At 43.9% G+C, this 25069-nt stretch overlaps 1 protein-coding gene across 1 annotated transcript in view; it reads right to left on the bottom strand.

Moving 5' to 3' along the window:
• Nucleotides 1-25069, bottom strand: part of Cd109 (CD109 molecule) — a 114486-nt gene that overhangs the window by 82334 nt on the left and 7083 nt on the right. The window contains exons 4-6 of the mRNA XM_070012171.1: nt 10015-10043; nt 7319-7549; nt 3297-3422 (exon numbers count right to left, since the gene is read on the bottom strand). Of these exons, the coding sequence (XP_069868272.1) occupies nt 3297-3422; nt 7319-7549; nt 10015-10043 (386 nt within the window). The remainder of the gene's footprint in view (nt 1-3296; nt 3423-7318; nt 7550-10014; nt 10044-25069) is intronic.

The raw sequence follows: 25069 nt of genomic DNA, 5'->3' as shown, positions 1-25069 counted from the left end.
CCCATCAGCCCTCTCTGTCCTCTGAAACAAGCTCAGACTTATAAAACACTTTGTATTTATGGTAACTCATCTGTACTTCCTATACTAGATATGATTTTATTTGATTTTAAGAATTTGTTTTCTTAGGAACTTTACAACTTGTGAGAGGGAGGGAGGGAGGAGTTGGGGAGGTGGGAAGGAAGGGATGGTAGGGGAAAAACAAAGGAGGAGGTAACAATGCTTGATAGGAAATGTTCTCATTACCTTACTCATGTAACTGTAACTCCTCTATACACTAGTTTTACAATTTAAAAAAAGTATTTAAAAAATTTTGTTTTCTTTGGATGAACTAAGTGTCTGTGTGTCTGCCTCCAACTCATCTGTACTGTGCCCTTTTGAAGAACTTTCCATCCAGGAAAATTAAAAAATAAAAATAAAAGATTATTTAGGGCTTGAAACGTGAAAAAAAATATTCCCCAGAGGTCTGATTTCAAGTCCAATCTCTAGAAGTGGAAATATGGCCTGAGTTCAAGCCCATGTATGAAGGGGGGCAGGGGATGCTGGCGGGGAACAGGGGTTACTTAAATTTTAATTTTCCTCATTCCAGAAAAGTTAATGGTTTCAATAAAAGATCCCTGACCCCACAAACAAACATGCTTCAAATAGAGAAATGACAAAGGAGGCCCCATCAAGAAACTTAAGTTTAACTAAAGCATCCTCCTTCTCTGATTCTCATGATTCTCTGCAAACTCAGTAGAAGTGAAAGCTCTGACAAGTCCTGCATTTCTAATACTTTGTCTTTCTGTGAGGATACAAGTATCACTCCATATGTGTCCCATTGACAAATGGGACTTCAGAATCCTTGCCTAAATATAGTTTTTTCCTCCTTCGGTTTTATGCCAAGATTGATCACTGCCTCAGAAAAAAATCAAAATATACTTTATAGCCAGCCTCGGGGGCTCATGCCTGTAATCCTGGCCTATGCAAAAGGTTGAGATAGAAAGACTGTGGTTCAACGACAGCCAGGAAGATATATTTGAGAGATTCTTATCTCCAATTCACTGGCAAAAAGCTAGAAATGGAGCTGTGTGACTCAAAATGGTAGAGCTCTGGTCTTGAGTGAAACAAAGTAAGTTTAAGCCCCAGAGCCGACACATAAATATGTGTGTGTGTGTTTAAATGGTGGATTGTTTAAATAACAAATATATTTATAGTAAATACATTTCCTCCATAGTCATTATTCCCTGCTAAGACAATACATAGCAATACATAGCCCTTTACTGCTTCTGGGCAGGAGTCAAGAGAAAAAAAAATATAAACAGATTGAGGGAGAGTCCAGTTGCAGCTCTATTTCGGCTCTGAGAAGCATTCTTTTTAGAAGGATTTATTTTTTTCTTAGTTGTGTGCCTCAACTTGACCACTGCTTGACAATAACTACCTGATTGTTCAAGGCATCGGTGGTACACACCTGTAATCCTCACAACTAAGGAGGCTGAGATCTAAGGCTCACCACTCAAAGCCATGCAGGGCAGGAAAGTCCATTGACTTTTATCTCCAATTAACCAGCCAAAAGCTGGAAGTGGAGCTAAGGCCCAAATGGGAGAGCACTAGCCTTGAACAAAATGCCAAATGAGAGCATGAGGCCCTGAGTTCAAGTCCCAGTACAGGCACAAAAAATGAAAAAAAAATACCTGATCAATAGGCTTTTCTTCAAAATGATAAAGATAAGTTACAAATGTAGGAAAAAAAACTATATTTAATTCAAGACAGTAACTATTGACTCTACTTGTTCAAGAAGTCCTAGGATGAAGGCATGAACTCGGTGAAAGATCTTATCCTTACAAAAATTATACCATATTAGGGACTAGCAATTAAAAGTGACATGGGGATGGGTGCTGATGGCTCACACCAGCAATCCTAGCTACTCTGGAGGCTGAGAGCTGAAGATCGTGGTTCAAAGCCAGCCTAGGCTGGAAAGTCCATGAGACTCTTATCTCCAATCGACCATCAGAAAACTAGAGGTGGAGCTGTGGCTCAAAGTGGTAAAGCACTAGCCTTAAGCAAAAAAAAGCTCAGGGACAATGCCTAGACCCTGTGTTAAAGCCTCGCAACCAGGGAGGAAAAAACAGACATGAGTTCCTCACAAGAAACAGAGTGTTGTAAGGATGTGTTGAGGTATTTGGCCATTTCACACAATGCCTGAGGGGTAGAAGCAAGTAGTAGACTCGCAGGAGAAAAACCCAGCATTCCAGGCAGAGGGAGCAGCATGGGGAAAGCACCGAGTGAATTTCAGAAAAGGAGAAAAGCCAGGAGTGAGTGGTGGACAGCTGCAATGCCAGCCCTTGAGAGGTTGAGGAAGGAAGATCATGAATTTGAGACTAATATTGCTAAAAGTAATAAACTATGGGGGGGGGAGGAAGAAGGAAGGGAGGGAGGGAGGGAGGGAGGAAGGAAGGAAGGAAGGAAGGAAGGAAGGAAGGAAGGAAGGACAAATAAACAACTGATTACTGGAAAACTTGAGTGGATTTTTTTTTTTTTTTTGCCAGTCCTGGGGCTTGAATTCAGGGCTTGGGCACTGTCCCTGAGCTTGTTTGCTCAAGGTTAGCACTCTACCACTTGGGCTGCAGTGCCACTTTTCTGTTAATGTGGTGCTGAGGAATTGAACCCAGGGCTCATGCATGCTAGGCAAGCACTCTACCACTGAGCCACCTTCCCAGCCTCCAGTGGATTTTAAAAAATAACATCCTGCAGGGCACTGGTGGCTCACGCCTGTAATCCTAGCTACTGGGGAGGCTGAGATCTGAGGATTGCAATTCAATGCTAGGCCAGGCAGGAAAGATCCTGAGACTCTTATCTCCAATTAACTATCAAAAAAGTCAGAAGTGAAGCTGTGGCTCAAGTAGTAGAGCACTAGCCTTGAGCAAGAAAGGCTCAGGAAGAGCACCCAGGTTCTAAGTCCAAGCCCCAGGAAAGACTGGGGGGGCGGGGGAAAAAAAGAAAAAGGAGGAGGAGGAGGAGGAGGAGGAAAAAGAGGAGGAGGAGGAGGAGGAATGAAACTACATAACTTGAAGGCAGGGTTGCATGGGGAAAGACAGAGGAGAATGATAGAAGAGGGGATGTTGATCAAGATTCTGACTTGTGGAATTGAAGCCCCTCAGTACAACTACTTAATGAATAATAATTATTATTATGAAACCTATTTCCATGATCCAAACTAATTCCTTTCTGTTCATCGTATAAATGACTTTGCAGCATATTTTCCCACATGCATTACTTCCGTTGTTCTACTATCCTCCCCCAAATACATCTCTACTCACATTCACTTGAACCTGGATGGACCAGTCGCCCAGCACTGGGTGGGAAGACAGCTGAAGAGTTTTGGAAACAACTCCAAGTTCATTTTGCTGCGACAGCCACTGCTGGATCAAGTTGGACTTGGGGTCCTAGAACACAAACCACACAGGTTAGCTACATAAAAGCAGTGCAGGTATGCTGTGCACCAGCTGAGAGCAATGGTGCCCTGGAGCTCCCCAAGCACTTCCAGAACTTTCCCTCACAATATGGAGGAGAGAAACTGCTTTCATTAGAAATAAGAGCTGCTGGCTCTCGCCTGTAATCCTAGCTACTCGAGAGGCTGAGATCTGAGGATTGCGGTTCGAATCCCACCCAGACCAAAAAGCCCATGAGACTCTATTTCCAATTAACTATCTAAAGAAGCCAGAAGTAGAGTTGTAGGTCAAGTGGCAGAGTGCTAACCTTAAGCACTAAAGCTCAGGGACAGCATGCAGGCCCTGAGTTCAAGTCCCAGGACTGGCAGTCACAATCAAATACAGGCAAAGGATGTTTGGCATATTTTATTTTACATGAATGTAGACAGCTCATAGGTAAAGTGGATATACATATACAGGTAGATGACGCAGATATAGAGACGGGAGCACTGTTCTCAATTGCACTGTAAATGCAATACTTGCTCTTCTGATTCTCACCCCTGGGTCTGGAAGCAGCGAATTAACTGAGTCCTCACAGCAGCCCAAGCCGGGCCTGCAAGCAGGAGAAGGCCCAGATGAGCTCATGCTACACGCTGAGGAGAGAGTCGTGGCCAGCAAAGGCCAGAAACGAATCCTTAAACCAGTGAGTGAGCAAACGGAGTCACTGTCCCCGAGCCAGCTCCGGGTCAGGCATTGCCACCGCCAGGCCTGCCACCGCGGGACCGAGCAGAGACGATGGAGCCAAAAGCAGAAAGAGACCTCTACAGAGCTCATTCACACACGCCATCTGGAACTAAGGAGATGAAAATGAAAACAATGCAGTCCTGATTTTTTTTCTTCTGTTGGACTGACAGAGGCTTTTTTTTAAATAGGGCTGGGGGAGTGGCTCAAGTGGTAGAGCACCTGCCACACCTAGCAAGAGCAAGGTCCTCAGTTCACATCCAAGGATGACTGAGGAGGAGGAGAAAGAAGGAGGAAGGGAAGGGGAGGGGAAGGGAAAGGGGAGGAGAAAGAAGAGGGGGAGGGGAAAGGGGAGAGGAAAAAGGAGGAGGAGGAGGGGGAGGGAGGGAAGAAGAGGGGGAGGAGAGAGGAGGGAGAGGAGAGGGAGGAGGAGAGGGAAGAGGAGGGGGAGGAGAAGAGGAAAGGGAGGGAGGTGAGGAGGGGGAAGGGAATGAGGGAGAGGAAAGGGAGGGGGAGAGGGAGGAAGAGGAAAGGGAGGAGGTTGGGGGAGGAGGGAGAGGAGAGAGAGGTGAGGAGGGGGAGGAGGGGGAAGAGGAGTAGGGAGGAGGAGGGGAGGGAAGGAGGGAGAGGAAGAGGGGAGAGAGAGAATGGGGAGGGGGAGGAGGACAGCATGGAAGGGACACGGCCACTTTCTGCAGATGAACTGGCAGTGAAGGCACACTTTTCTCCCCAACATGCCTAGACCCGTGGAACAATTCTGAGGCGCTGTCTTGGATGTGGCTGCACTGGGAGATGTGGGGCATGGTGAGAGGGTTGCTCTGGCTCCCCCAAGCCCCTCTGAAGCACACAGAGAATGGAGAAACAGCAGAAGTCTTTACACAGCACATCAAGGTTGAACCACACAGGGCAGGGCCAAAACAGAGCTCAGAACTGGCGCGTGGTCATCCGCTGAACAGGCATAGTCAGAGCAGCTGTGCACCAGACTCGGGAGTGAGGGCCCCACCCTCCCCACCCCCTCCACCCCCACCACCACCACCCCACCCCCCACCCCCGCGCTCTGCATCTGGCAAAAGCACCTCAAAGGCCCTGCTACTGTGCCAGTACATCTTGGCTGGAGAACAGAACTGCAAATCTATTTCTGGTTTCATTTGGTTGTATGTGTGTGTGCACACACACTTGCACACCATATTGGGGTGTGAACTTAAGGCCTGGTGCGACTCTGAAGCTTTTTCCCTCAAAGCTGACACTCTACCACTTGAGCCACATGTCCATTTCCAGCCTTTTGCTGATTAACTGGAGGTAAGATAAGAGTCTCATGGATTTTTTTTTGTTAATTTACTTTGTTGTTACTATATAGGTGATGTACAGAGGGATACAATTATATGTGACAGGTACATGGATTTTTCTTCCCAGGTAGGCTTCAAACTAGGATCATCAGAACTCAGCCCCCTAACTAGCATTATAAGCAAGAGACATCAGCACCTGGATTCTATATACTTTTTATTTTGTAAAGGTGATATGCAGAAGGGTTACAGTTACATAAGCAACTGTATGCTTTTTATACCATATAAATAATATATGAGTATATCCTTATGATAAAAACTTAACAGACTTAACAGAATCAGTGGTGAAAATCACCTTTTTCCTTGACTTCTCATCAGGGATAGCTATTAACAATTTTATCTGTATATGTATATATACATATATATGCATACATAAATTACATACATTTATATCTCGGGGCTGGGAAGGTGGCTCAGTGGTAGAGCGCTTGCCTTGCATGCATAAGGCCCTGGGTTTGATTCCTCAGCACCACATAAGCAAAAAGAAAAAAGCCGGAAGTGGCGTTGGGGCTCAAGTGGTAGAGTGCTAGCCTTGAGCTGAAGAGCTGAGGGACAGCGCCCAGGCCCAGAGTTCAGGCCCCACAATCGGACCAAAAAAAAAAATTATATCTTATGCTTTATCATTTATCCAAAAATCCATGTAATACAGTATTCAGTGTCATTCACTTAACAAATGATAAAAAGCCTTACCAATGCATTTGTACAAAGCAGTTCTCATTCTCTTTTTTTAACTAGAATCTCCCTCTAGAAGGAAAAATTCTTAAAGAAGAAAGACCAGCGAAGAAGCCAGAGCCAGCAGCTGTCTCAGAGCTGAGGCACTTCCTTCCATAATGCTGGTCAAACTTCCTGAAGGAAGCCAGAATCAGGGTGGAGATTGGGCATGCTTTTCCACTATTAAGGCCTCTTTCCTTCCTGAGAAGACCAATGATTGGGACAGGCAGTAATCCCCACTAAAAACACTGAATATCTCTGAAGGTTCTGTGATGATCAGTGTCTTAGCTATAGTCCACAGCCATTATGGGAGGGACGAATTGAGTTCCAAAAGGTTGGCCTGCTGGCTCCCAGACGCACTTCCCCACATTAGCCTGCAGGTGGTGCTGGACTCAGAGTTTAAGCACCTGGAATCAGTTTTGCTAAATCCCCTTTTGTTGAGGTTCAAATAAAGAACAAAGGACAGGGCCCAGGCCCTGAGTTTCAGTCCAAGCACTGACACAAAAGAAGAAGAGGGGGGAGGGGAGGAGAGGGAAGGCGAGGGCAATTTTGCCCAAAAGCCAGGTGCTGGTGGCTCACACCTTTAATCCTAGCTACTCGGGAGGCTGAGACCTGAGGATCTAAGCTCAAAACCAGTCCAGACAGAAAAGACTGTAGACTCTTATTAACTAACAAAAAGCTAAAAGTAGAGGTGTGGCTCAAGTGGTAAAGCACCATCCTTGAGTAAAAATGGTCAAGAGAAAGTGTGAGGCCCTGAGTCCAAGCCCCAATACAGACACAAATAAATAAATATTCCTTGAGAACCGGAGGTGGCACACATCCGTAATCCCAGCACTTAGAAGGCTGAGGCAAGTCTCTAGATGAAAGCCAGACAGAGCTACGAAGGAAGATCCTATCCCAAGAAACAGAAAAAAAGAGAGAGAGAGAGGAGGGGAGGGGAGGGAAGGGGAAGGAGGGGAGAAAAGGGGAGGGGAGGGGAGAGAGGACTCATCAAACTTGAAACCAATCAATGTGATATTTGATACAAATGTAAACAAATCTCAGCTTGAGGTTGTGTGTGTGTGTGTGTGCGTGTGCGAGTGCGTGTGTGTTTGGCCAGTGCACGGGCACACTTACCTTAATTAGAATATTCAATGATGTTTGATAAGGCTTGAAGTCTGATAAGAGTGTGACGACCCGGAATTTCACTTCTTGCTTGGGCTTATATAGCGCCTTGTCTGTCTGAATGAAGACAGACACTCTCTTGGTCTCAAATGATAAGCGTGTGCTATTAGAGAATAAAATCTCATCCTGAGCCCGTCCCGTTACACGTAGCTCATACATCTCATCTGCACTGTTCAGAGGGAGCTGGAGAAAAAGAGAAAGAGAGATCAGACATATCAAAGTCTCACTGATTTACCTCAAAAATGTTTTTAATGAGTGTGTGTTCCAGTACTGACCCTTGAACTCAGGGGCTGGGTATTGTCCCATAGCTTTTTTGCTCAAAGCTGGCACTCTACCACTTGACCCACACCTCTATTCCTTGATTTTTGCTGATTAAGGATCTCACCAATTTGTTGACTGGGACTTCAAATCTTGATGCTCAGATCTCAGCTTCGTGAGTAGTGCCAGTACTGGACTTGAATGCAGGGCCTGGGCAGTGTCCCTTAGCTTTTAGCCTAAGTTTGGCATTCCATCCCTTAAGTCACCACTCCATTTCTGGGCCTTTTCTGGTTAATTGGAGATAAGAATGCCACAGGCTTTTGTACCCAGGCTCGTTTCAAACCATGATCCTCAAATCTCAGCCTCTTAAGTAGCTAGGATTATAGGCATGAGTCACAGTGCCTGACACAATGAAATATTTTATAGTCAGAACAGTTGTAAAGATTTTTACCATATCTGCCTGCCTATGACTTTGACTTTTTCCACTCTCTCTTTCCATTTTTAGCATTAATATATTATTCCCCACCCACCCAAAGATGCCCAGATTCTGAATGTGCTTAACCTGGAATCTTCAAGAAGTGATACACAGGCCTGACTCAGGAGATAAAATATGATCCTACCTAAGTCTGTAATATGACAGGGCAAGGTCATTGGCCACCTGGCCTCAGAAGCATCCCACAGGTACCTCTTAATGGGCACTACTCTGTTATACAGTAAGTGTGAGAAACTCTGAAACAAAGCCCAGTAATAAAAGTATAAACTTTCAAGTCAAAGCCATGGAAAGTAAGATTCACGCACAAGCAACTTTTAATAATCAGGTTTAATGACTCTCAGTAAAATAAAAAGCCCTTTCCATTTCTCTTTTTTTTTTTTTTTGGGCCCGGTCGTGGGGCCTGAACTCTGGGCCTGGGCACTGTCCCTCAACTCTTCAGCTCAAGGCTAGCGCTCTACCACTTGAGCCACAGCGCCACTTCCGGCTTTTTTCTTTTTGCTTATGTGGTGCTGAGGAATGGAACCCAGGGCCTCAAGCATGCAAGGCAAGCGCTCTACCACTGAGCCACCTTCCCAGCCCCCCTTTCCATTTCTCTAGTAAATCATACAATCCTGACATCTTATTTCACTCCAGGACATTCAAGAAAGGGATAGACAGACAGGCAGGCAGAGATAGACAGAGACAAACAATGATAGAAACAGACAGACAAATAGTGACAGACAGAGAGACATAGAAAAGCAAAGCAAAAACAGACAGACAAATAGTGACAGAGAGAGAGACATAGAAAAGCAAAGCGACAGACACAGACATAGATGGACAGAGACAGACAGAGACCAACAGAAACAGACAGAAGGAAGGAAGGAAGGAAGGAAGGAAGGAAGGAAGGAAGGAAGGAAGGAAGGAAGGAAGGAAGGAAGGAAGGAAGGAAAAGAAGAAGGAGGGAGGGAGGGAGAGAGGGAGAGAGAGACAAGTAGCTAGGTAGAATAATTGAGCTAGGCTCAGGAGTAAAATTCTAAAGATAGCAAACTCAATGATGAAGAAAATTGTATTTTAACACAGTAAGATTTTTTGTTCTGAGACCAGAACTCAGTATCTGATGGTTTTGCTTATTGGCTGATGCTCTACCATCTGGGACATACCTCTAGCCCCGTAACACAGTATTTTTAAATACCAAAATTAAGACTAAAAATGCTATAGACCCCAAAAGGCAAAACTTTCATTCAACACAGAACTTTATGGTCCTTCTGCTTAAGTTCCAGCATGGCTGCATGTGGCACTGCTCTTTTCAAAGCCAAGGACATTATGAACAAAGCTAATTACACATTCAAGACTTCCAGCCTCATTAAGTCAGAAATGAGACCAAGCATAGTGATGTGCTCTATTTTACAAGAGGAAAAATCTCAGCTCCAAGTTTCAAGAAGCTAATAGCTATTCTCCTGGAAGTAACATTCTTAAATAATTCTTAGTGTTCTCAAGATTTAAATAATATGAAGTTTGAACTCATCCAAACTTACAAGAAATATATTTTTTGAAAAGCCAAGACAAAATAATCTATTTCATTCACCAATGAATTTTTTTTTTTTTTGGCAGTCATGGGGCCTGAACTCTGGGTCTGGGCACTGTCCCTCAGCTCTTCAGCTCAGGAAGCTAGCGCTCTACCACTTGAGCCACAGTGCCACTTCTGGATTTTTATGCTTATGTAGTGCTGAGGAATCAAACCCAGTACCTCATGCATGCAAGGCAAGCACTCTACCACTTCAGCTGTAGTTCCACTTCTGGCTTTTTCTGTTTATGTGGTACTGAGATATTGAACCCAGGGATTTATGCATGCTAGGCAAGAACTCTACCACTAAGCCACATTGCCAGCCAAAACCAAATTCTTTAAATGAATACTTACTGACGGAAGAGTCAATGTCTTAAAGGAACCTAAAAGACAAACAGAAGAAAACATTTTTCATAATTTGAATAGACTATCACAACACAAAAGTAACAAAATATTCTTTAAGGTGTAGATGGAATCTTAAACTTACTTGGTCAAACACAAACAAATTGATGAATGCCCAGAACATGCTAGAAATGTGTATTCATTCTTGTACCAAAGCATGAAGAATTGAACTCTACCAGGTAGAGTACTTTACTACTAGAGTACTAGAGTACTCTACTACTTTACAGGTAGAGTACTTTAAAAAAAATTAATACTGAACAGCGTATGGTTCATGTCCATCATCTTAACTACTCAGGAGTTTGAGATTGGGAGGATCATGGTTTAAGACTAGTCTTGGCAAAAACTTCTAAGACCCCTTCCCCTCCTCTCAAAAAAACAAAGCTAGGTGTAATGGTATTCACCTGCAATCTTAGCTATATAGAAAGCATGAATAAGATGATTGCATGGGTCAGACCAGCCTAGGCATAAATGCAAGACCCTACTCCAAAAATAATCAGGGCAAAAAGGGTTAGAGGCATAGCTCAAGTGGTAGAGCACTGGCCTGGCAAACATAAGAGTCTGATTTCAAACCCTAATACCAAGACCAGGCAACCAGTGGCTCATGCCTGTAATCCTAACTACTAAGGAGGTTGAGATCTGAGGATCTCAATTTGAAGCCAGCCCAGGCAGGAAAGCCCTTGAGATTCTCATTTCTAATAAAATACTCAGAAGAGGCCAGAAGTAGAGCTATGGCTCAAGTAGCAGTGCTGGCCTTGAACAGAAGCAGCCCAGCGACAGTGCTCAGGCCCTGAGTTCAAGCCCCAAGACTAGCAATAATATGAAGAAGAATGAGAAGAATAAGAGTAAGGATTGAGGTCAGAAAGATTATGAGACTGACTTGCTATCCACTGTACCAAAACAGCAGCCTGAGGTCAGAAAGATAGCAGTGAGTGAGTGAAGGCCCAGCAAGGTCTGCTTCTTTGTGTCACTATTGTTTTTGTTGTTATTCTTGTTGCTGTTTTTCGTTTGTTTGTTTCATGCAGATCCTGGGCCTTGAATTCAGGGTATAAGCGCTGTCCTGGGCTTTTTTGCTCAAGACTAGCACTCTTATTACTAGAGCTACAGCTCCACTCCCAGTGTGTGTGTGTGTGTGTGTGTGTGTGTGTGTGTGTGTGTGTATGTGTGTGTGTGTGTGTGTGTGTGTGTGTGTGGTTAATTGGAAATAAAGAATCTCACAGCCTTTCTTGTGTGTGTGTGTGTGTGTGTGTGTGTGTGTGTGTGTGTGTGGTTAATTGGAAATAAAGAATCTCACAGCCTTTCCTGTGTGTGTGTGTGTGTGTGTGTGTATGTGTGTGTGTGTGTGTGTGTGTGTGTGGTTAATTGGAAATAAAGAATCTCACAGCCTTTCTTGTGTGTGTGTGTGTGTGTGTGTGTGTGTGTGTGTGGTTAATTGGAAATAAAGAATCTCACAGCCTTTCCTGTGTGTGTGTGTGTGTGTGTGTGTGTGTGTGGTTAATTGGAAATAAAGAATCTCACAGCCTTTCCTGCCTGGGTCAGCTAAACCACCACAATCCTTGGATCTCAGCCTCTTGAGTGCTAGGACTACAGGCATGCACCACCAGCTCTGGTTACTATTCTAAGGTGGCACACACTTGAGGGACACAGAGGGAACCTGGGGCTTGGGAGGGAAGGCTGGCAGTCTTTGTGTTGTTTTATTGGGAGAATGTGGGGCAGGAGACTAAAGCCAGGGCATTATACTGCCACGCATGTGCTCTGCCACTGAGCTATATCACCAGCAAGAGTTCATTTGTTATGTTCTCATGGCCTCATGATTAGGGAAGAAAAGGAAGGGATTAATCATCCCAGGAGTGAGCTGGCTGTTGTCCCTTAGATTTTTTTCATTCAAGGCAAGCGCTCTGCCTCTTGAATCACAGCTTCACTTCCAGCCTTTTGCTTGGATAAGAGTCTCATGGACTTTTCTGTCTGGGCTGGCTTCAAACCACAAATCTCAGATTCCAGCTGCCTGAGTCGTGAGGAATCCGGGCCTGAGCCACTGGCACCCAGCTTGGGGCAGACTTTTTAATACCAATTTTTATCATATGATAGCCATTTCGTTCAAGGGGAAAAAAGGTTTCAAAGTTAAGATTTTTCCATTTCAGAACAGGTGTTTTAATCATAATAGTAAACACGTATCTGTGAAAATAAAACCAGACAATCTGAGGGGATGGGGAAGGGATGAGCGAAATGGGGGAGAATGACGGAAGAGGTGACATGATTCAATATGCATTGTACTAGGCTGGACATCTGGGCTCTGGCCTGTAATCCTAGCTGAGATCGGAGGATTGAGGTGGTTTGAAGCCAGCACGGGCAGGAAAGTCTGGGAGACTCATTTCTAATTAACTACCAAAAAAAGCCAGAAGTGGAGCTGTGGTTCAAGCGGTAGAGTGCTAGCCTTGAGCAAAAGAGCTCAGACAGGGCCCAGAGCCTGAGTTCAAACCCCAGGACTAGCACAAATATAATATAATATATATATGTATATAATAAAATGATAATGTTGAAACTCCTTTGTGCAGTTGCTTAAAGACAGTCATTTAAAAAAGAAAAAGAAAAAATGGTGTTTTGTTCTATTGGGAGTTTTAATTTTGTTTTGTTTGGCCAGTACTGGGGTTTGAACTCAGGGGTTTTCTGCCCAAAGTTGCTACTCTACCACTTGAGACATATCTCCACATCTGGCTTTTTGGTGCCTAATTAAGAGGTAAGAGTCTCACAGACTTTCTGCCCAAGCTGGCTTCGAACCTTTACTTTCAAATCTCAACCTCCTGAGTAGCTAGGATTTCGACTATAAGCCACTGGCTTATTTTGATTTTTAGTATGCATTGCTGTGCTACAATGAACATGACAAATGTCTACAATATAAGGACCAAGACAGACATGAGAATAAAGCATAGGAAATGCAGCCTAGGCACACATACAAGATTCTTACTTCCAATTAACCAGCAAGAAAACCAGAAGTCACGGTCTCATGCCTGTATCCTAGCTACTCAGGAGGCTGAGATCTGAGGATCACAGTTCAAAGCCAGCCCAGGCAGAAAACTCTGTGAAACTCTTATCTCCAATTAACCATCAAAATAGCTGCAGTGGATCTGTGTCTGAAGTAGTAGAGGGCCAGCCCTGAATAAAAAACTAAGCAAGAACATGAGGTCCTGAGTTCAAGTTCCAGTACCAGCACAAACACACACACACACACACACACACACACACACACACACACACACACACACACACACACACACACACACACACACACACACACACACACACACACACACGTGGTGGAACTGGGTTCTCACCAGGCAGCCTGGCTCTTAGCTAGCAGCATTAAACCGTATTGTGCACTGACTTAGTAAAATAAGCAATTTGTTCTCATGTTTGATTATTTGTCCAAGTTCCACAGCCTGAATCAGCTTGTTGCTCTCCCCATAATGGCAATCCTAGAAGCTGAAAGCCTCCTTTGTCTCTTTGCTTTATGCTAACGGTCATCAGAGCTATGTTACCTGTGCCATCCCACGTGGGGCAGCCTGGGGCCAGGCAACTTTCAGCAGATCTGGTCATAGTGGAAGCTGGCTGGGGCAGTGGCCTAGAGAAAAAGTCTTTTAGCCTCCAGGAAACCCAACAGGGTCCCAGGCTTGAAGAAAATAGAAAATATTAAACTACAGTGAGCTGGCACCCTCATCATCGAGAGTGATTACTCTTTCTCTCATTTAAGAAGACATCAGAGCTGGGCACCAATAGCTTACAATTGGAATTCTAGCTTTATCAGGAGGCTGAGATCTGGGATCATAGTTCAAAGCCAACCTGGGCAAGAAAATCTATGGGACTCTTTTCCAGTTAACTACCAAAAAGCCAGACGTGGAGCTGTGGCTCAAGTGATAGAGAGCTAGTCTTGAGTACAAACACTAAGGAACAGCATCCAGGTCCTGAACTCAAGCTGCAGGACTGGCACGCATGCATGTACACACACACACACACACACACACACACACACACACACACACACACAAAGATAAATCATGGGGTTGACTAATCTGTCAGCTCAGTTAATGGAGGAAACAATGTGCTTCCTTTCCAGCCTGATCTGCCACAGACCACCTTTATAAAGATTGAGGAACACTCAGGGAATGTAGATTTATTTTTATCCAAGTAACTTCAAGCAAGAAATGAGCAAACAGATGGGAATCTACAACCCAAATAAATCTCCTAGGTTGATTAATTGGAGAACAAATATTTTAGCAATTCAAAGCAAGCTCACCAGACCTGAAGTACAGGAAATCTCTTTTCATAGAACTTTTTTTTTTAATGTGACTGTTAGTTAGATTAAACCTTTGATGGGTTTTCTCACTAGAGAGAAGTTGGAAGAGTTGGATGATTACATGTCTGGGTCCAACTGCAGACATGATATCGAATCATTGAGCCAAGAAAGGTACCAAGCCAAAATTAAGCACTCCACCCAGAAGTGAGAGTGTAAAGGCAGAGATAGACATCTCATGCAATTCTAATTCTTCCAAAATGTGTAAAGAGATCCAGTGTAAGCTCTACTCACTAGTCACATGAATCAAAAATCAACTTTTGCAGGATGTCAGTGGCTCACACTTTTTATCCTAGCTACTCAGGAGGCTGAGATGTGAAGATTGTGACACAAAGCCAGGCAAAACAGCAAATGGAGCCAAAAAAGCAGAAGTGGAAGTGTAGCTCAAGTGGTAGAGTATCAGCTGTGAGTAAAAAAGCTAAGAGAGAATGAGAGACATTGAGTTTAATCCCCAATGCCAGCACAAAAGAAAAATAAATTAATACTAATAATAAAGCCAGCCTACATAAGCATAAAGTCCTGAATTCAAGTCCCAGTACCACAAAAACAAGACATGTTTAAATATTTAACTTTTCTGTCCGTTGTAGGGCTTGAACTCAAGGCCTGGGCACTACCATTTGAGCTGCAGCTCTACTTTCAGTTTTCTGGGAGTTCATTGGATATTAGAATCTCATGGACTTTCCTGCCTAGGCTGGCTTTGAATCACAGTCCTCAGATCTCAGCTTCCTGAGAAGCTAGGATTACAGATGTGAGCCACCAATGCCCAGCTTTAACTTTTTTTTAATGTATTGTCTTCTCTCTAAATTTATGAATAAAGTTTGGAAATTTCCCAGGCACTTACTAACTCCTAGCACAGGACTTATTTGAAAGTCTTAATATTAAAGCAATAGTTTATGCCACTGAAATATAAAACTAGGGATGGAGGGGTCAGGGAAGAAGAGGAAGAATAACCTCTTTCTCTACTGTTACCAGGCAGAAAATTAAATGGACAGCAAACCCTTGTGAACATACTTCTCTCTTTTTGCAAGCCCCCCTCTCGGATATGGCATAAGGCCACTATTTCTTTTAAATCACTAACCAAGGATGTGCCTTGTTATAGAAAGTTCCTCTTCAGGCTGTTCCAGATAATTCTGCTAAACTGTGATGGTCATTTTCACGTGCAACCAGAACAAGCCTGCCACCAAGTCTTCAGAGGCTGTGTCCTTCCAGGGGCCGTCCAAGGAACTCAAAAGAACCTTGTTTTAAGGCTTCACACTTGGCATGGCCTGACAACCAGTCATTTGATTTACAAATAGAGTCTGCGCTATTTTTAAGTTGTGTAATGAGCATACACAAAAACTAACCTTTTGTTAACTTTTAAACATACTCTGTAAAAACCATAGGCTGACTCTTCTGACATCTGTTCCCACCAATGGCTCTGGATACTCGCTGAAGAGGAAAAGTGGTGTGTAATTGAAAATGCAACTAGATCCAGAAACACTCTTGGAAAAAAAAAAAAAAAGTGGATTTTCCAATGCAAGAATGTGTGTGTGTGTGTGTGTGTGTGTGTGTGTGTGTGTGTGTGTGTGTGTATGTGTGTGTACCTAACAAGTATAGCAGCCCTGTGCTACTCAGCAATGTAGAGTAATAAACATAATGTTTTCCAGGCACTGGTGGCTCACACCTGTAATCCTAGTTTCTCAGGAGGCTGAGATTTGAGGATCACGGTTCAAAACCAGCCTAGGCAGAAAAGACGATGAGACTCTTATCTCCATTTAACCGCAAAAAATAACTGGAAACAGAGCTATGGTTCAAGTGATAGAGGGCTAACTTTGAGTACAAATGCTCAGGAATAGAGTCAGGTCCTGAATTCAAGCCCGGGTTCCAGGAAAAGAGAAAAATTCAATGTCTTCTCATGACTGCCACGCCCACCATCAGCTCCTTCCTCCAGCACACCCTCCCTTCTCCACAGTGTGAAATAACAGGGTCCCAACAAGTGCCAAATATGTCAACAGAGGCAGTCTGTTTATGAATGGGCATCTATGTCTCTCTGGAAGAAAAGGTAACAGTAGCAGACACAAAATCAAACACAGGAAGCACTCTTTGCAAACCACATTGAAGTTTTTATACATATACAAACATGAAGTAAAAACTCTTCTACCCTTCCACTTGTGTGTGTGTGTTCACCCAGTCTTTCAGGCCTGAAATTATTTTTATTTTATTTTAGTATTTTAACCTGAAACATGAAATAATATATATTTGTGGAGAACACTATGATCACTCTACATTGGATAATGTTGGAATTTGGCTCAACATATCTATCTATTCAAACAATACCTTTTCTTTTTTTTCTTTTTTTTTGGGGGGGGAGGGGGGTCCGGTGGGGTCTGAACTCTGGGTCTGGGCGCTGTCCCTCAGCTCTTCAGCTCAAGGCTAGTGCTCTACCACTTGAGCCACGGCGCCACTTCTGGCTTTTTTCTTTTTGCTTATGTGGTGCTGAGGAATCAAACCCAGGGCCTCAGGCATGCAAGGCAAGCGCTCTACCACTAAGCCACCTTCCCAGCCCCATACAATACCTTTTCTTTATGATAAAACTTTCAAAATCCAGCTGGGCGATGTGGCTCATGTTTATAATCCTAACAGCATGTCACCTCGTCTCTACGGTCTCAATAGTTTATAACAATCTTCCTGTGAAGGAATGTGCACGTTTGATAAACCTAATTGAGCCAGGAGCTGGTGGCTCACACCCATAATCCTAGCCACTCAGGAGGCTGAAATCTGAGGATTGAAATTCAAAGCAAGCCTGGACTTGGAAGTCTGTGAGATTCTTAACTCCAGTTAACCAGTAAAAAGCCAGAAGTGGACATGAAATCTGAGGATTGAAATTCAAAGCAAGCCTGGACTTGGAAGTCTGTGAGATTCTTATTTCCAGTTAACCAGTAAAAAGCCAGAAGTGGACGGGTGGCTCAAGTGGTAGTCATCCTTAAATGAAAAAGCTAAGAGACAGTAACCAGGTTCTGAGTACTGTCTCACACATACACACACACACACACACACACACACACACACACACACACACACACACTCTTTCAAAGTCCTTTCAAGACTTTTTATATATTACATTATCTAATACTTCGTGTATTATCCAATATATTTTATATATTATGTTATCTAAATCATAACACACTAAACAACAAATAACAAATGCACATTTGTGTGAGTATGTGTGCATGTTTGTGTGCTGATACAGGGGTTTGAACTCAGGACTTTCCCATTTAACTTAGCTTTTTCCATTCATGGCTGGTGCTCTACCACTTGTACCACAGCTCCATTTCTGGCTTTTTGCTGGTTAACTGGAGATAAGATTCTCACTAACATTTTTACCTGGGCTGGCTTTGAACTATAGCCCTCAGATCTCAGCTTCCTGAGTAGCTAGGACTACAGGCATGAGCCACTGGGGCCTTGCTCTCTCTGTACCTTTAATATTATTAATATTATTACATATTACTAACAATATACTATTAATGTTAATCTAGAAATGTTAATAATAGATTCACATTATTCTTCTGGAACTGCTAATCTATCCTCCTCTTATTCCCAACACCTATTTATTTGTGTTTTCACATACAAAAAAAATATCAATTAAGGGGTAATCAGTGAAAGAAGGGAAGCAACTATTTTCAGCATTAGAAAGCTGTCTTCACAGGACCTAAAGGATCACCAGTAACCCAGCCCAAATTCTTCCAGGATTTCTGTTTCCACCGCAGCCCTTCCATGAGTCATGAGGCCAGTGACTCATTGAGCCTTAGAAGAAGCGCAGCATACATTTAACTTGGAGCTTGAAGAATTAGCATGTTTACTTTCAACTTCACTCAATCACTAATTCACAAGCAAACCCCAAGACAAGTTTTTCCACTGCTGACAATTAACTCCAATGCTTAGGCTTGAGGGGTGCTGAAAGGCAAGCAGGGGCTGAGGCAGGGCCTTCCCAGCACCTCCCGTCAGTCACCACAGACTTGCCAGGGCCCAAATTTCACTCACAAGCTCCAATTCTGGGGCAACATTCAATGTGGGAGGTCCTAGCAGATAGTTGCTCTCCTTTTCAGTCAGACACTGGTGGCTCACACCTGCAATCCCAGTTACTCAAGAGAAATGGAGGTTTGAAAGTTGTGATTTAAAACCAGCCCCGACACAAAAGTCTTTGACACTCCAATTAACCACCAGAAAACAAAACAAAATCCAGCAGTAGAATGGTGGCTCAAGTAAGTAGAGTTCCAGCCTGGAGCAAAACAGCTAAGGCCAGGTGCTAGTGGCTCACACCTGTTATTCTAGCTGAGATCTGAAGATTGTGGTTTGAAGCTAGCCAGTGAGGAAAGTTGTGAGACACTTATCTCCAATGAACCACCAGAAAGCTGGAAGTGGCACTAGCCTTGAGCAAAAAAGCTTAGGGACAGTGCCCAGGCCCTGAGTTCAAGCCCTATGACCAACTAAACCACCAAACAAACAAACAAAAAAAAAAAGGTAAAGGACAGTGTGTAGGCTCTGAGTTCAAGCCTCAGTAATGGCACCAAAAAAAAAAAAAAAAAAAGAACAACTCTACCTTAAGCTGAAATAAGACACATATGTAGGTATTGTTAAGCTTCCTAATCTCATTTTCTTTGATATCAGAAAAATGACCATTTGCAAATATATCCTAAGATCTTATACCCACTGGTCAATGGAAGTGATTGTGAGCTGCAAATCTAGAGAACTACAATCCATTCACAGTACTGCTACCAGAAAGCAACTTGACCTTGGGCAAGTCTCCAAATGCCAGCCTTTGCCTTCATCTCTCTAGATATAAATTAGGCAATTCAGTTGGCTTATCTTTGAGGTCCCTGGCAGGATCTGTGAAAACTCTATGAAACTCATAATAAATTATGAGAATAACTAGCATTTCATTTTGCATTGTGTGTGTGTGTGTATGTGTGTATGCATGCACACTCATTCTGGGGCTTGAACTCAAGGCCTGGACACTGTCCCTAAGCTTTTGTGCTCAAGACCAGTGCTCTACCACTTCAGCCATAGCTCTACTTCTGGCTTTTTTGCAGTTTGACTGGAGATAAGAGTCTTATGGAGGGCTTGGAAGGTGGCTCAGTGGTAGAGCGCTTGCCTTGCATGCCTGAGGCCCTGGGTTCGATTCCTCAGCACCATATAAGCAAAAAGAAAAAGCCAGAAGTGGCACTGTGGCTCAAGTGGTAGAACGTTAGCCTTCATCTGAAGAGCTGAGGGACAGCGCCCAGGCCCAGAGTTCAGGCCCCACGACCAGACCCCAAAAAAAAAAAAAAAGAAGAAGAATAAAAATAATTAAAAAAAAAAAAAAAAAAAGAGTGTCATGGAGCTTTCTGTTTGGGCTGGCTTTGAACTTCAATCCTCAGATCTCAGCCTCCTCAACAGCTAGAATTATAGGTGTGAGCCACTAGTGCCCAGCTCATTTTGCAATTCTTTTCTTTTTCTTTTCTTTTTTTTTAACAAAGCCCAAGCTGGCCTTAAACTTTTTGTTGTTAGTTTTTGTTGTTGTTGTTCAAGTCCTGGGACTTGAACTTGCCTGCCCACTCTGGCTTCAACCCATGATCCTGAGATTTCAGGCACCAGAGTAGCTAGGAGTACAGGCATGAGCCACAGATGCCTGGCTGGACTTGAACTCCTGTTCCTCCCATCTCATTCTCCTGACTGCTGGGATTCCACAACATGCAGCACCATGCCCAGATCCCTTTGCAGTTGTTTTTCAGATACAAATTAGATCTCCTCAGATCCGAATCTCCACTACTACAAGCAAACATGAAAATGCTTTTAAAGGAAGATGCCTAAATAGCATTGCACCAATATCCCAAAAATGGTCCACTCTTCCAGGCAGACCTTCAAGGTCTCTGGACCTCAGGCAACTTACTTCAATTTTAGGCTTCAACCGTTACTAACTTGTTTAGCTAGGGAAAATTAATTGTTCTCTCTTAGCTTCACTTTCCTCATTGCCAAAATGGAGATAATAGTGCTAACTTCATAGGATCCTAGAAATTAAATATTGCACATTAATGTTCATAGTGCTATTAGGAAATTAAGTGTTTAATGTGTTAAATCCCTTCCCATTTCCTCTTAGTGACACAGCAGCATTCCCAGTTCATAATCATCCCAATAGATGATTTATATTTGCTTTGTGTGTGTGTGTGTGTGTGTGTACACACACAAAGTACTAGTACTAGAACTTGAACTCAGTGCCTTGTGCTCATGCATAGCTTTTTCTGCTTAAGACTGGCACTCTACCACTTGAGCCAGTTTCTTTTTCCAGTTTCTTTTTTTCCAGTTCTGGGGCTTGAACTCAGGGCCTGGGCACTGTCCCTGAGCCTCTCTGTACTCAAGGCTAGCGCTCTACCACTTGAACCACAGTGCCACTTCCAGCTTTTGCTTATGTGGTACTGAGGAATCAAACCCAGGGCTTCATGCATGCTAGGCAAGCACTCTATCACTAAGCCCCATTCCCAGCCCCACTTCCAGTTTCTTACAGGTTAACTGAAGATAAAAAGTCTCACCAACATGACCAAGGCCCAGTACCACATAAGAAAAAAGCCAGAAGTGGCGCTGTGGCTCAAGTGGTAGAGCGCTAGCCTTGAGCTGAAGAACTGAGGGACAGCACCCAGGCCCAGAGTTCAGGCCCCACGACCGGACCAAAAAAAAGTCTCACCAACTTTTCTGCCCAAGATGGCTTTTTTTTTTTTTTTTTTTTTGTCAGTCATGGGGTTTGAACTCAGGGGGGCCTGGGCACTGTCCTTGAGCTCTTTTGTTCAAGGATTTGAGCTACAGTGCCACTTTCAGTTTTCTAGTAGTTAATTGGAAATAAGAGTCTCACGGGCTTTCTTGCCTGGATTGGCTTTGAACTGCAATCCTCATATCTCAGCCTCCTAAGTAGCTAGGATCAGAGATGTGAATCCCAGTGCTTGGCAATAACTGCCTTTGATAGGAATTATTGCTATTCTATTCCAATAACCGTAGTTACCATTTTCTCAAACAAGTCCTATACTTTGAGTGTTTTAAGCATGTTGCCCTATTTAATCTGCACAATAAACAAATAATTGAATAAGGTAGAAATCACTATTTCTCAGATGATTAAACCAAAGCCTGAGCTGGATGCTAGTGGCTCAATCCACAATCCTAGCTACTTGGAAGGCTAAGATCAGAGGATCACAGTTTGGGGCCAGACCGGGCATAAAAGTTTGAAATATTCCCTTCTCTATTCATGATTGGGGACAGCAGTGCACACATCATTCCAGGTCACATGGGAAACTGAGATCCAGAGGATCATGGTATCAGACCAGTCCTGGATACTTCATCCACTGAGAAAGGATGCTGATGTGGTGGTCTGTGCCTGTGATCCCAGCCATAACAAACAGGAAGCCCAAAGTAGGTGAATCAAAGCTCAGGTAATCACCTGAGCAAACAGTGCAACCATACCTTAAAAAATAATTGGTGAACCAGAAGCCAGTGACTCATGCCTGTAATCATAGCTACTCAGGAGGCTGAGATATGAGGATCATAGTTCAAAGCTCATGAGACTCCAATTAACCAACAAAAAGCCAGAAGTAGGACTTTGGCTCAAGTGGTAGAACAGCAGTCTTTGAGCAAAAACCTAAGGGTCAGTGCCTTGGTCCTGAGTTCAAGCCCAGGACCAGCACAAACAAAAAGAAAAGAAATGTGGAAACTTGGTGAGATCATAACTTCCCTTAGCTCTTACATCCAGGTAAACTGCTCATAAGCCAATCACATCTACAACACTAGGTTTCTTTATCCTCAGGTGCCACCCACTTATTAACATATATCCCACCCAGCAGCACAATGCTGTGAATGAAGAGCCCACAGACTTTAAGAATAATTCTCACCTAACTACAAGTTCAGACAGAGATCTATGGGCAGAACTTGCTTGCAGAACCTGCCCCAGGAGAGACCTGCCCACATTACACTAATTAATGGACCTTCATGAAAACCACAGCACTGATTTTGATCTAGGCAGCACAAAAGGCAGGTTGAAGAGCATTGTTTCTAGCAAAAGGCTGAAAGGCCTCGCTCAGTGGTAAGAGTGCCTGCCTAGCAAGCTGGAGGCTCAGAGTTCAAATCCCAGCACCACATTAAAATAAAAAAAAGTATATGAATACACTCTATTAACTCCCCACAACTTTAGGATTAAAGGAAAGAAAGAAACCGTTAGCCTGGTGCTCATGCCTGTAATCCGAGTTACTCAGAAGGCTGAGATCTGAGTATTGCAGTTTGAAGCAAGCCAGGGCAGAAAAGGCTATGAGACTTTTTTTTTTGCCAGTCCTAAGGCTTGAACTCCGGGGCCTCCGTGCTGTCCTTGAGCCTCTTTGTGTTCAAGGCTAGCACTCTACCACTTGAACCACAGCACCACTTCTGGCTTTTTCTGAGTAGTTTATTGGAGATAAGAGTTTCACAGACTTTCCTGCCTGGACTGACTTCAAATTGTGATCCTCAGATCTCAGCTTCCTGAGTAGCTAGGAGTGCAGGTGTGAGCCACCAGCCCAGCCCAACGTTAATCTCGTGCAGGAAAAATAGTGCAAGTTTCACATGACGAGAGACAAGCAGGAAAATAAAATGGAGATGATGATTTCAAGACACAAAATATTTCAAATCTTTCCTGTGCCTTCACCAAGGAGAAGACTGCTCTCATTTAGTTTTGTTTGGGTCCGGTCATGGGGCCTGAACTCTGGGCCTGGGCGCTGTCCCTCAGCTCTTCAGCTCAAGGCTGGTGCTCTACCACCTGAGCCACAGTGCCACTTCCGGCTTTTTTTCTTTTTGCTTATGTGGTGCTGAGGAATCGAACCCAGGGCCTCAGGCATGCAAGGCAAGCGCTCTACCACTGAGCCACTTTTCCAGCCCCCAGACAGCTCTCATTTAAAACATAGGTGTTTTATTCTTTCACTTCCATTCTTGATTTGGCTTAGACTCCAAGACAAAACAGAAGTAAGAAAGAGATGGTTACTGAGGCAGGAGGAGAGACGAGTCAGCCTCCCTCTTTGTAGCTGGATTACAAGCTAATGGCTACTCCATCTTCCTTCCTCTGGGTGTGTGTGTGTGTGTGTGTGTGTGTGTGTGTGTGTGTGTGTGTGTGTGTGTGTGTGTGTGTGTGTGTGTGTGTGTGTGTGTGTGTGTGTGTGTGTGTGTGTGTGTGTGTGTGTGTGTGTGTGTGCGCGCGCGCGCGCGCGCGCGCATGCGTGTGTGTGTGTGTGTGTGTGTGTGTGTTTCCAGTCATAGGGCTTGAACTATGGGCCTGGGTACTGTCCCCAAGCTCTTCAGCTCAAGGCTAGCGCTCTACCATTTGAGCCACAGTGCCACTTCCGGTTTTCTGGTGGTTAATTGGAGATAAGAGTCTCACAGACTTTCCTTGCCTGAGCTGGCTTTGAACAGATCTCAGCCTCCTGAGTAGCTAGGATTACAGGCATGAGCCATTGGTGCCCAGCTTCCTTTGGTATTCATTCCACAGTATTTTGCCAATTATATCATGTGTGTGCATGTGCATGTGCATGTGTGTATGCACAGGCGTGTCTGTACCTGTTCTGAGGCTGAAGGCCTCTCCCTCTTGGCTTTTTCCCTCAAGGCTAGTGCTTCTACCACTTGGGCCACAGCTCCACTTCTGTCTTTTTGGTGCTTAACTAAAGATGAGAGTCTCTCACAGACTTTCCTGCCCAGGCTGGCTTTGAACTGTAATCCTCAGATCTCAGCCTCCTGAGTAGCTGGGATTTTAGGCATTGAGCTACCAGTTACTGGCTCAATTATGTCCATTAAACTTGTATATTCCTATACAGGAAGATCAAGTTATGAAATATTGGATTGACCATAGAGAAGAGGTGATAGCAGGTGATAACAAATACGCCTGAGAACAGGAACCTCCCCACTGAAGAAGTGTGCATGTGGGGGGGGGGGGCGGGTGGAGATTGGGGAAAACAGAAGGGACATGGACTCGATCTGATTAAGGTGCAGTGTATACATGTGTGAGACACTCGACACCAGCTAAAGTCCTTTTGGACAATTAACATACATTAAAAAAAAAAGAATAACAGGAAGACAAAACATGTCCTGTCTGGGGTGTGGGAACTAGTTGGGGGTGAGGGGAAAGAACAGGGGTTGGGAAGGACAAACCACACAGAAACCCTCCTCCATCTTGTTTGGGGGTTTGTCTTTGTTTTGTTTTTTGTGGTAGTGGCGGCGGTTTGTTGGCAGTTGACTGGTTAGTTAGTTTGGGGTTTATTGTTGTTGTTTAGTTTTGTTTTGTGCTTCTACTAAGGCCTGAACTCAGGGCCTTGTGCTCTTGCCTGGCATTTTCACTCAAGGCAAGCACTATACACCTCCAATTCCAGCTTTTTATTGATTAACTGGAAACAAGAGTCTCATAGGCTGGGAATGTGGCTTAGTGGTAGAGTGCTTTTGCCTAGCACACATGAAGCCCGGGATTTGATTCCTCAGTACCACATAAACAGAAAAAGCTAGAAGTGATCCTGTGGCTCAAGTGATAGAGTGCTAGCCTTGAGCACAGAGAGGCTCAAGAACAGCACCCAGACCCTGAGTGCAAGCTCCAGGATTGGCAAAAATAAAAAGTCTCATGAATTCATCTGCCATGACTGGCTTCTAATAGCAATCATA

Source organism: Dipodomys merriami, unplaced genomic scaffold (assembly GCF_024711535.1).
Source record: "Dipodomys merriami isolate MVZ:Mamm:240054 unplaced genomic scaffold, mDipMer1.0.p SCAF_89, whole genome shotgun sequence".
NCBI classification, from domain to species: Eukaryota; Metazoa; Chordata; class Mammalia; order Rodentia; family Heteromyidae; genus Dipodomys; species Dipodomys merriami.
This window is presented reverse-complemented; position numbering and strand designations above follow the sequence as displayed.